Genomic DNA, 13110 nt, shown 5'->3' on the forward strand with positions numbered 1-13110 from the left:
TTTTCTTTTGGTGGTAAGCAAACTTGTCCAAACTTGCTATATACACAAACATCTGCCACAATAATCATATTACTTGATATTTTTTTAAACAAGCACCTTTTATGAACTGCACAAGCACCAGAAACGCTGTTTTTTGACAAGTTGCAATAAATCACTGATATCGACGAACACAACTAAAAAAACAAATGGAAATGGGAGATATATTTCACCTCACTGGTTAGAGGACAATTAGCTTTTGCAAATTCATTCACGTCCAACTTCCACAGTACTGTCCAGTACTGATGGTTCAGTAACATCTATAAATTGATTAAAATCGTCTTTGCAGCTCCCACTATATTCCAAAACCAAACTTTGGAAAATTAGGAATAACATTTTTCCTTTCAAATGTTCCAATAATGTGCAAGCTATCAGAGGGGGGGGGGGAGTCCCCTACTCACCCGCTAATTAGTGAACCTCCACCCATAAATGGATTGATCTCTGACCTCAGCAGCGATACCAACCCTAATTATGCCATTAGTGTAAAAGCAGACAACAAGGCTTTCCAAAATCAACCATCAGGCGCAGGCCTCGTAAAGGTTCTCTCCAGTCTAGCCCTGATGTCTTGCCATCCGAGATTGGCATTGGTCCAATTCCGCAGTGCACAGCTGAAGCACGAATAGGTAATGGTAGACATAAAGGGACAGGTGAAGAGAACCGGGAAACCAATGACAAATGCAGAAAATTGAACAATTCTGCTAGCTATGGAACTGCGCTTGAAAATGTAACAATTAAATGTAATTGCAAAAACGTATGACGATGAACAAGCACAAGCTCTTCAACAAAATCATCTTCTACAGGAACAAAATCATATGCTACAGGAACAACTCGATTTAGCCAAAACTAAATACGATGATTTTCATGCCAAACTAGATAAATCTGAAGAGTTATCTACAAACAGGGGAGCTCAACTTGATAAAATGCATGCAGTTTTGTTGAACGTTACTCAGAGTAACACGGTTCTACTCAAAACGCTGCGGACCAAAGACGATCAGTTAATGAACATAACGACAAAGTTGGATGACAAATCAGCAGAACTCATTGAAGTCGATGACCAAATGAATGATGAGAGAACTCAGGTGATGAAGATGGAAATATTGATTTCTAAGCAAGCGGAGGAAATCTCATCACTGAATCTCTCGCTCCGTACTCAAGACCTCTATCTGCAAACCATGACATAAATTTGAGACCGAAAGGAGCAAGTGTGACACTCACGTGTCCAAAATCAGTACTCTAAGCGCTCAAGTGGACTCTGCAATGCAGCAGAATACCACCCGTAGGAACTATCTGGAGGAACTCCAGTCGTGCAATACGGTAGTTGAGATGAACTTCTCTTCGGACACTTCCGCAAGCACTGCGGCCGTCTCAGCAAGAAAAACATTGATGCCCATAGTATACTCTGCTTCCGATGATACACCTTCCGCTTTGTGGGGGACTGTCAACGCTTACAATGACACTAATGGCGTCAGTCCAGCAACTGACCCGATGACTCCCACTGGTGAAACACTTTGCGATATCACAGACTGATATCCTCGTCTGTTTGCAGGTACCGAAGAGATTGCCACACGCGGACGTGGTGGGGACTGATATGCCTCGACAGCCACTGAGGGTGTTGAAGCACAAACACCAGGAGATTTGGTTGAACGGTTACAGCCATTCTCATAATAACGCGGCCACTGACAACTCGTATCCTGTGCGTATTTTCTTTCCTTCTCCCCTATTCACATGGGTCGCCAATCAGAAGACACCTGCTCCTTTTCCCTTACCCAATCACATCCCCTTTCCCTTGGTTTAAAAACCCAGTCAGTAGTTTTCTCTGCAGCTCAATCTCTCTCACTCTCTCTTTGCATTGAGCTCTCTTTTGGTTTTTGTTCCTACATGTCACATTTGTCTGGAATTATGTGAGTATGTATTGTTGTGCTTCCTTAATGTTTGTTGGTGGGAAAAGGGGGTACCAAGACAAGTCACCCATGGGCATACATTACCTGTAGGAAAACCTTTGTCTAAATACCCTAGTTAGAACTGGGCGGACCACCCACTGTATTATTGGTTAGTTAGTTAACTGTATTGGAATAGGCTAGTCTAGCTTAGGGGTGTTTTTGGATATTTTATTATTTCTTTCCTTGGGTTCAGCTCAGCCCCTTTTCCCGCCCCCCCCTTTAACGTGTTTTTAAAATAACCCATGAGTGTTTGATGGTAGATTTAAGTTGTCTGTGGTTTTTCACTATTATGATTTGCTTGAGTTATGTTACTGGTCTGGTTTCCATTCCCCCTAGACTGTAGGGCCAAAGGGATTCGTAACATCTATGTTTATTTACATTAGTGCAAATTGTCCACTGATATTGGTGTAATTTGTCACCCCTTTTGGCTGTATGAAAGTTAATTTCCCCTCAGACAGACACATTTGTTCTTTGATATTATGAAGGTCAAATGTGTAGAATTTACTTTTCCCCCACCTCATTACATTGCTTGTGCATATTTGGTGGCCTGACTGCATCCAGACTGTCAAAGGCCCATTCCCGGTAGGTCTGAACCTAATGCAGCTTGGAGTGATCAGATGACAGAAGTCACATTTAAGTGCCAGGTGTAACTGTGGCCATAGATGCTTCAATATACATTACTTTAAGTGTTTTATATAGTATGACTAAATGTGTTGCAGGGGCAGTCAAGAAATGTAACGGCAAGGCCACAGAACATGACATATAAGCAGAGCTGTGGGAGACCACCTCAAGCCCCTGGTAGAGCTGGGGGTGGTGTTACTACTCCACCATGCCTTCAGCAGGCTGGAAAAGTGTGATTTAATGGGTGGTTGAAAAGTGATACTAAACTTACACCCTGTGCACTATTTTGACATAGTGGAAGATATACTGACTTTATACAGTTTTTCATACTAAGATGGACCAAGATATGTGTTGCTTTTGCACATATTTGTTAATTGGTTTTGCAAGAATCTGTTGATTGTCGGTCATTGGGTTAATATGGTTTGCAATATGTTTAAATCAAGCTTTATTTCTATAGTACATTTCAGACATGGATGCAACACAATGGCTTCACAGGGAAAAAACAAACAAGAATAAACAGAAATATTTAGTACACAACATAAGAGGATAAAAAAACAGAAGATTGAAAGACTATTGAGCATCCTAAGGATATGCCATTGATTAAAATATCAACAATATGATTCTATGGGTGATGCACTGGGCCAGACACTCTTAATTATAACCAGGAGCACTTGGCCAGCCACTCTTAATTATAACCAGAAGCACTTAGCCAGCCACTCTTAATTATAACCAGAAGCACTTAGCCAGCCACTCTTAATTATAACCAGAAGCACTTAGCCAGCCACTCTTAATTATAACCAGAAGCACTTGGCCAGCCACTCTTAATTATAACCAGAAGCGCTTAGCCAGCCACTCTTAATTATAACCAGAAGCACTTAGCCAGCCACTCTTAATTATAACCAGGAGCACGTGGCCAGCCACTCTTAAATAGATCCTGGAGCATCTGGGACAGACATTCTAAAATAGCACCTGAAGCACTGGGCTAGACACTCTTAAATAGCATCTGGAGCACCTGGGCCATCAACTGTTAAATATCACCTGGAACACTTGGCCAGCCACTCTTAATTATAACCAGAAGCACTTAGCCAGCCAATCTTAATTATAACAGGGAGCACTTGGCCAGCCACTCTTAAATAGCATCTGGAGCGCCTGGGCCAGCCACTCTTAAATAGCATCTGGAGCACTGGGCCAGCCACTCTTAAATAGCATCCGGAGCACCTGGGCCAGCCACTCTTAAATAGAACCTGGGCCAGCTCAGGTGAAACGCCTTCCAATTAACGAGATGGACAAGCCAGCACAGGTGTAACACATACTAAGGAGGAGACAATCAGTTCACCCTACATGCTAATGAGCTATACGTGCTGAAGTCCATCCTCAAAACATAAATGGAAAAACCAAAGCCCGTAACACCTTCTCCCTTAAGTCAACAAATAAACTCAGCAAAAAAAGAAACGTCCTCTCACTGTCAACTGCGTTTACTTTCAGCAAACTTAACATGTGTATGAACATAACAAGATTCAAAAACTGAGAGACGAACTGAACAAGTCCCAGAGACATGTGATTAACAGAAATTTAATAATGTGTCCCTGAACAAAGGAGGGTCAAAATCAAAAGGCCACCAGCTGCATTAAGTACTGCAGTGCATCTCCTCCTCATGCTAGTTCTTGCTGTGTGATGTTACCCCACTCATTCACCAAGGCACCAGCAAGTTCCCGGACATTTCTGGGGGGAATGGCCCTAGCCCTCACCCTCCAATCCAACAGGTCCCAGATGTGCTCAAAGGATTGAGATTCGGGCTCTTCGCTGGCCTTGGAAGAACACATTCCTGTTTTGCAGAAAATCACACAGAACGAGCAGTGTGGTTGGTGACATTCTCATGCTGGAGGGTCATGGCAGGATGAGCCTGCAGGAAGAGTACCACACAGGATGTCTTCCCTGCAATGACAACAAGCTCAGGCCAATGATGCTGTGACACATCGCCCCAGACCATGACGGACCCTCCACCTCCAAATCAATCCCGCTCCAGAGTACAGGCCTCGGTGAAATGCTCATTCCTTCGACGATAAACGGAAATCCGACCATCACCCCTAGTGAGACAAAACTGCGACTCGTCAGTGAAGAGCACTTTTTGCTGGTCCTGTCTGGTCCAGCGACGGTGGGTTTGTGCCCATAGGCGACGTTGTTGCCGGTGATGTCTGGTGATGACCTGCCTTACAACAGGGCTACAAGCCCTCAGTCCAGCCTCTCTCAGCCTATTGTGGACAGTCTGGACTGCCACTGCGAGGGTGATCAGCTGTCCGTCTTGTCTCCCTGTTGCTCCCTGTCTCACAGTACGGACATTGCAATTTATTGCCTTGGTCCCATCTGCAGTCCTCATGCCTCTTTGCAGCATGCTTAAGGCACGTTAATGCATATGGTGAGGGACTCTGTGCATCTTTCTTTTGGTGTCAGTAGAAAGGCCGCTTTAGTGTCCTAACTTTTCATAACTGTGACTTTAATTGCCTACAGTCTGTAAGATGTTAGTGTCTTAAGGTTCCACAGGTTCCACAGGTGCATGTTCATGAATTGTTTATGGTTCATTGAACAAGCATGGGAAACCGTGTTAAAACCCTTTACAACGAAAATCTCAAATCAATTGAACAAACATTAAAATGATCCTACAACAATGTTAAAAACAGTGACAGTGACATCATGAAACAACTCCTTCATCTATGTATTTTCTGATGTTTAATCAGATATCTTTTATCTGAGAATCTCTTGTCACATTGATTACAGCTATGAGGTTTCTCTCCTGTGTGTGTTCTCTGGTGTGATACCAGGCTGTTGAGCCAATTAAACTTCTTCCCACATTGACTACAGCTATATGGTTTCTCTCCTGTGTGTGTTCTCAGATGCACAATCAGGCTGTTTAACTGAGTAAAACTCTTCCCACATTGATCACAGCCATAAGGTTTCTCTCCTGTGTGTGTTCTCTGGTGTGTAATCAGACAGCCAGATGTAACAAAACTCTTCCCACATTGAGTACAGCTATATGGTTTCTCTCCTGTGTGTGTTCTCTGGTGTACTATCAGGCTGCTTGACTGATTAAAGCTCTTCCCACATTGATCACAGCCGTAAGGTTTCTCTCCTGTGTGTGTTCTCTGGTGTACTATCAGGCTGCTTGACTGATTAAAACTCTTCCCACATTGATCACAGCAATAAGGTTTCTCTCCTGTGTGTAGTCTCTGGTGTATCTTCAGATCTCCAGATTGAACAAAACTCTTGCCACATTGATTACAGCTAAATGGTTTCTCTCCTGTGTGTGTTCTCTGGTGTTTTGTCAGATTGCTAGATGTAAAAAAACACTTCCCACATTGTTTACAGCTATAAGGTCGCTCTCCTGTGTGCATTCTCTGGTGCACCTTCAAGGTGTGTGATGTTGAAAAGCTTTTGCCACAAAATGAACAATGGTGAAGCTTCTCTCCTGTGTGTGTTCTCTGGTGCACTATCAAGGAGCTTGACACAGTAAAACTCTTCCCACATTGATCACAGCCATAAGATTTCTCTCCTGTGTGTGTTCTCTGGTGTGATTTCAGGGTTTTTAGCTGAGAAAAACTGTTCCCACATTGATCACAGCCATAAGATTTCTCTCCTGTGTGAATTCTATGATGTATTTTAAGGTCTACTGTAGAGTTAAATCTTTTCCCACAGTCAGAGCACCAGTGAGATTTCCCTCCAGTGTGAATTCTCAGGTGTACTTTTAATGAATTTGATCTTGAGAAATGTTTCCCACAGTCGGAGCAGCAGTAAGGTTTCTCTCCGGTGGATCTCTGCTGTTGTTTACTGAGGTGTTCTGAACCAGAGAGACTCTTCTTTGCCTCATCAGCTTCATGAGGTTGTTGAGGCTCCCCAGAGGATCCAAGATAGTCCCGTCTCTCTCCTGTATGATCGACAAAGTCAGACAGACGGGTTTAAAGTCCCACAACAGCAGAAATCCACTGTTCATTTATTATTTGTTCACCTTTATTTAACCAGGTAGGCAAGTTGAGAACAAGTTCTCATTTACAATTGCGACCTGGCCAAGATAAAGCAAAGAAGTTTGACACATACAACAACACAGAGTTACACATGGAATAAACAAAACATACAGTCAACAATAAAGTTGAAGAAAATCTATATAGAGTGTGTGCAAATGAGGTGAGATAAGGGAGGTAAGGAAATAAATAGGCCATGGTGGCAAAGTAATTACAATATACCAATTAGACACTGGAATGATAGATGTGCAGAAGATGAATGTGCAAGTATAGATACTGGGGTGCAAAGGAGCAAGAAATAAATAAATACTGTATGGGGATGAGGTAGTTGGATGGGCTATTGGCAGATGGGCTATGTACAGGTGCAGTAATCTGTGAGCTGCTATTTTGTAAATGACATCATCGAGGATCGGTAGGATGGTCAGTTTTACGAGGGTATGTTTGGCAGCATGAATGAAGGATGCTTTGTTGTGAAATAGGAAGCCAATTCTAGATTTAATTTTGGATTGGAGATGCTTAATGTGAGTCTGGAAGGAGAGTTGACAGTCTAACCAGACACCTAGGTATTTGTAGTTGTCCACATATTCTAAGTCAGAACCGTCCAGAGTAGTGATGCTGGACGGCGGGGAGGTGCGGGCAGCGACTGGTTGAAGAGCATGCATTTAGTTTAAAAGCAGTTGGCGGCCAAGGAAGGAGTTGTATGGCATTGAAGCTCGTCTGGAGGTTAGTTAACTTCACTAGGGTAGGGGGCAGCATTTGGAATTTTGGATGAAAAGCATGCCCAAATTAAACTACTTGCTACTCAGGCCAAGAAGCTAGGATATGCATATAATAGAAAACACTCTAAAGTTTCCAAAACTGTTAAAATAATGTCTGTGAGTATAACAGAACTGATATGGCAGGCGAAACCTGAGGAAAATCCTTCCAGGAAGTACTATTATTTTGTAAGGCTGTTTTTCCATTGAATGCCTATCCACCATACAAAGACTTAGGACCCAGTTCACGATCTCTATGGCTTCTTCTACATGTGGCCAGTCGTTAGGCATTGTTTCAGGCTTTTACTCTGAAAATGAGGGAGATACAGCACTTTCAATGACTGGACAGTGGAAAATTCCAGCCATGAGCCCAGCGTGTGATCGGGAGCACGCCTTTCTTGTTTCTCCTTTTCTATTGACAAACCTTTTGTCCGGTTGAAATATTATTGATTATTTATGACAAAAACAACCTGAGGATTGATTTATTGATTTAAACATCGTTTGACATGTTTCTACGAACTTTTATTGTACTTTAACTTGTTATGGCTGCAATCTCCCTATCGGGATGAGTGTCAACAACCGCTGAATGGCATATTTTATTATTATTATAAATTATTATAAATATTTATATTCATGAAATCACAAGTGCAATATAGGAAAACACAGCTTAGCCTTTTGTTAATCTACCTGTCGTGTCAAATTATGCTTTACAGTGAAAGCAATCCAAGCGTTTGTGTAAGTTTATTGATCGCACGATAAAACATTAAGTACACTTAGCATCAGGGGGTGCTAGGCGGCAGCGTAGCCTAGTGGTTAGTGTTGGACTAGTAACCGGAAGGTTGCGAGTTCAAACCCCCGAGCTGACAAGGTACAAATCTGTCGTTCTGCCCCTGAACAGGCACTGTTCCCAGGCCGTCATTGAAAATAAGAATGTGTTCTTAACTGACTTGCCTGGTTAAATAAAGGTAAAATTAAAAAATAAACAAATAAAAAAAAATCAGGTAGCTCAGTCATGAAAATCAGAAAAGCAATCAAATGAATCGTTTACCTTTGATGATCTTCGGATGTTTTCACTCACGAGACTCCCAGTTACACAACAAATGTTCAGTTTGTTCCATAAAGATAATTTTTTTATACAAAATACCTCTGTTTGTCGCGTTATGTTCAGAAATCTACAGGAAAGAGCGGTCACGACAACGCAAACAAATTCCAAATAGTTTCCATAATGTCCACAGGAACATGTCAAATGTTTTTTATAATCAATCAGGTTGTTTTTAAAATATATAATCAATAATATATCAACCGGAAATGTCTTTCACAGTTGGAGAGGGAAAAACAATAGCTGTCCAAACTCTTGCGCGAGCAAAACTCATGTGACAACTTGACAACTCGTTCTGGCTCATTTTTCAAAATAAAAGCCTGAAACTATGTCTGAAGACTGTTGACACCTTGAGGAAGCGATAGGAAAAGGAATCTGGTTCATATCCCTTTAAAAGGAGCAATGGGAGGCTATGGAACATGGAGTTTTCAAAATAGAAGCAACTTCCCGTTTTGATTTTCCTCAGGGTTTCGCCTGCAATATCAGTTATATTATCCTTACAGACAATATTTTGACAGTTTTGGAAATTTTAGAGTGTTTTCTATCCAATACTAACAATAATATGCATATATTACAATGAGCACATTTTCATCCAAGCTACATAATACTGCCCCTGCAGCCATTTGAAGTAAAAAAAAAAACATTTTGTCTGGATGTTGAGAGGTTTTTGGACATAAAGGGGGACATTATATCGAAAGAAAAACATTTGTCCAACATGGATACCTGGGAGTGCCACCAGATGAAGATCATCAACTGTGGTTGGATTTACAAGAAGTTTATCTTTAAAATTGTGTATAATAGTTGTATGTTTGAGGAATTTTAATTATGGGATTTCTGTTGTTTTGAATTTGGCGCCCTGCAAGTTCACTGGCTGTTGGCGAGGTGGGACGCTACCGTCACACGGGTTCCAGACAGGTTAACACAGTGTCCAAAGAAGGGCCAGATGTATACAGAACGGTGTCGTCTGCGTAGAGGTGGATCAAATAATCACCAGCAGCAAGAGCGACATCATTGATGTATAGAGAGAAGAGTCGGCCTGAAAATTGAGCCCTGTGGCACTCCCATAGAGACTGCCAGAGGTCCGGACAACAGGCCCTCCGATTTGACACATTGAACTCTGTCAGAGAAGTAGTTGGTGAAACAGGCGAGGCAGTCATTTGAGAAACCAAGGCTGTTTAGTCTGCCAATAAGAATGTGGTGACTGACAGAGTTGAAAGCCTTGGTCAGGTCGATGAATACGGCTGCACAGTAATGTCTCTTATCGATGGCGGTTATGATATCGTTTAGGACCTTGAGCATGAGTGAGGTGCACCCAGGACCAGCTCTGAAACCAGATTGCATAGCGGAGAAGGTACGGTGGGATTCGAAATGGTCGGTAATCTGTTTGTTAACTTGGCTTTCAAAGACCTTAGAAAGGCAGGGTAGGATAGATATAGGTCTGTAGCAGTGTGGGTCTAGAGTGTCTCCCCCTTGAAGAGGGGGATGATCGCAGCAGCTTTCCAATCTTTGGGAATCTCAGGTGATACGAAAGAGGTTGAACAGGCTAGTAACAGGGGTTGCAACAATTTTGGCAGATAATTTTAGAAAGAGTGGGTCCATATTGTCGAGCCCGCTGATTTATAGGGGTCCAGATTTTGCAGCTCTTTCATAACATCTGCTATCTGGATATTTGGATGAAGGAGAAATGGTGGGGGCTTTGGCGAGTTGCTGTGGAGGGTGCAGGGTAGTTGACCGGGGTAGCCAGATGGAAAGCATGGCCAGCCATAGAAAAATGCTTACTGAAATTCTCAATTATAGTGAGATTTATGATGTGACCTAACCTCAGTCAAAAAAATTGTTTGACTGCAAGATCCAGTATTTAAGTTGAAGTTCATAATATGACAAGCTTAACTTTATAACTACAACTACAACTACATCAATTTATTAATTGTCTTTCATTTGAAACACTCCTGTCAATGAGTAGGGACGCACAACTGATTACGCATACAGAAGTAGGACTAGTCTACCTGGCCTGCACACAAATGTAGGTCTATAAATGTGCCCATTTGGGGATGTCTGATAGTATTTCTCATTGTCTTAACACACCACCACTAATGAGTTGTGGAGCTTCTCAAAGTACGTTTTTCTTCACCTCAAACAGCAAGTAAACAAAGGCTTAATGAAATCAATTGTGAATGACAATGCCCAGCTCTCGGTCTTTCGACATCCACTCGGCACAAGAGTCGTTACATTTCTTCAGCCCCCATCCCTCAGCTGTTTACCAAACCAAGTCTCTGGGCAGCCATTTTGTTCCGTTTAAAACCCAGGTTGTCCCTTTAAAAAAGCCACACATAAATCAATCAACCAACTTGCAGTTCAAACAATAACAAAGCTGTAATTCCACCACTGTTTCGGTAAAAGACGATGGGGCTGGAGAAATGTAACTACTCTCAAATTCATAGACAGACCAATGGATGCAAGGACTGGCCATCCATGACATCAACATTATAGTTTTAACCACGTTGAGGCTATACAGTGTTGATTTACATTGTTTCTAGACATGGAATAAAAAAAACATTATTTGGGGTTCTGATGGGGTAAAACAGTTGAACTAAGCTCATGAGGCATGTGTTATATTCTTCAAGAATCAATGGCTATATATAAATAATTTAAAAGACCAAATATGGATGTAACATTTGCAGATTTCGCCATTAACACCAAACATCAGTTGTATTTATCAGTCTGTATTTAAGACAGTACTTACTAGTATTAACCAGGGACCGGTTTCCCGAAGGCATCATAAGGCTAATTTCATAGTTGGATGCCTTAAGATGCGTCTGGGAAACCGGCCCGTGATATCCAGTTTCCTCCTCTTCTTCCTCCTCCTTTTTGGATGTGACAGTCATCTCCCCCTCCTCCTCTTTCACTCCAAAAACTGCATCCTCCTCTTTCTCTGCCTCCTCTTCTTTTACTGTAACATCCTCCTCCTCTTTCACTCTGAACGAGTCTTCCTCTTCTTTAACTGTAACGTCTTTCTCTTCTTCTTTCACGGTAAAAGCCTCAACCTCTACTTGTTTTTGTATTGTAACAGCCTCCTCTTCCTCCTCCTCTTTGACGAGAGCTTCTTTCTCCGTGCAGCAGACCTCCTCTTCTTTATCAGGAGGAGAGTAGCTTAGTGAGCTCATGGTCGAGAATGCTAGCTAGCTAGGCTAATGCTAACTTACCCAGCCCGCTAGCTGAATAATAACAACAACACCGTAATATTAAATTAAATCGGACAACTAACTAGACGACAGAAGTGGGTTTAAAACACAGTGACTAATATACACGAAAGCGTCTAAAGAGCTGTATTGATTCAGCTATTTTGTCTCGCAAGCTAGCGAGGTTTCTGACTACGTGTTGCTGCTGTTGAAAGAAGCGTTCCGTCCACTAGATTATACGTCACACTAGCGGCATCGCCTTAAAGTCACAGACCGCCCTCTGTTGACTGGAGTGGGTAACGCAGTTGACTAAAATGTTTATTTAATTTTCAGACAAGTTAAAGGGTAGGAATCATTCGTTTTTACTCACCAGTGTAACAACACAGTGTGGTTAAAGACGTAGTAAGCTATTTGTAGGCACGATCTGGTTACCTGTAAGTACAAACAGTTATGTGTTTTGTGTTATGACATATTTATTAACTTATTTCGGGAAATCTTCCAAACTACCCACAATGCCATATTTCTCCACGTCATATGGAGGATCAACTTTGTGCTACTGAGTTTGTATGCCAGTGTAACGGTGTAATGAAGTTACATTTAAAAAAAATATATTTAACCCTTATTTATCTAGGCAAGTCAGTTAAGAACAAATTCGTATTTACATTGACGGCCTACCCCGGCCAAACCCTAACCCAGACGATGCAGGGCCAATTGTGCCCTGCCCTATGGGACTCCCAATCACAGCCTTGATTTGAACTAGGGTCTGTAGTTACGCCACTAGCACTGAGATGCAGTGCCTTAGACCGCTGCGCGGATCGTGTGTTTGCATTACACTCAGTGTAATACACTCAGTGATAGTGGTATGGGATTTTGGGTAATCCACAGCAGATTTATGGAGAAATTGAAAATTGAGTGGTCCTGGGATAGAAATGTATAAAGTTGACATTAGCCATTTAGGTTAATTTGATATTTTGACAGTCCTTTTTGTTTTGTCAACTTTTCGATATTGATGTTATTATAACAACACTCACCCGTAGCACGCGTGTTACATTTAATATAGGAGCTACGAGGCTTGCGCCGAAATCGCTAAGCAGTATACTTCAAAGCAGTATGTCACTTTTATCAGCAGTGATCAATGACGTCTAAAGCTTCATTTCGTCCATCATTCTGTCTCTTTTATGCAGTCCGGTAGTTGGGCTCCATTAGCCTCCCTCCTCTCAAACAAATGGCATAAGTTTCGTGTTCCTTTGTTTAACGACCCCTACATTTAAAATGTAGCTGACTGTCTTCTGCAGGTTGTTCCCTAACCAGTGAGGTGAATTTTCATGTGAATTCCAATTTCCATGTTTTTTCACTGCCATCATTCTATGTCTCTTCTCTTTTGATCTGCAGTTATGTTTTAGTTGGGCTCCAGCTCACTGACCATAACCGTGCTGGTTGGCAACGTTGGTTAGGCTAATAGCTAGT

General features: G+C 41.9%; 1 protein-coding gene across 1 annotated transcript; it reads right to left on the reverse strand.

Moving 5' to 3' along the window:
• Window positions 1–4862: 4862 nt before the first annotated feature.
• On the reverse strand, window positions 4863–11412 carry LOC124007968 (zinc finger protein OZF-like). The gene is made up of 2 exons (XM_046318874.1): window positions 11208–11412; window positions 4863–6516 (listed from the first exon to the last, which is right to left on the reverse strand). The coding sequence occupies exons 1-2, from the start codon at window positions 11347–11349 to the stop codon at window positions 5303–5305; spliced, it is 1356 nt and encodes a 451-aa protein (XP_046174830.1). The 5' UTR covers window positions 11350–11412; the 3' UTR covers window positions 4863–5302.
• Window positions 11413–13110: the final 1698 nt, after the last annotated feature.

Source organism: Oncorhynchus gorbuscha, linkage group LG21 (genome assembly GCF_021184085.1).
Source record: "Oncorhynchus gorbuscha isolate QuinsamMale2020 ecotype Even-year linkage group LG21, OgorEven_v1.0, whole genome shotgun sequence".
In the NCBI taxonomy this organism is placed as follows: Eukaryota; Metazoa; Chordata; class Actinopteri; order Salmoniformes; family Salmonidae; genus Oncorhynchus; species Oncorhynchus gorbuscha.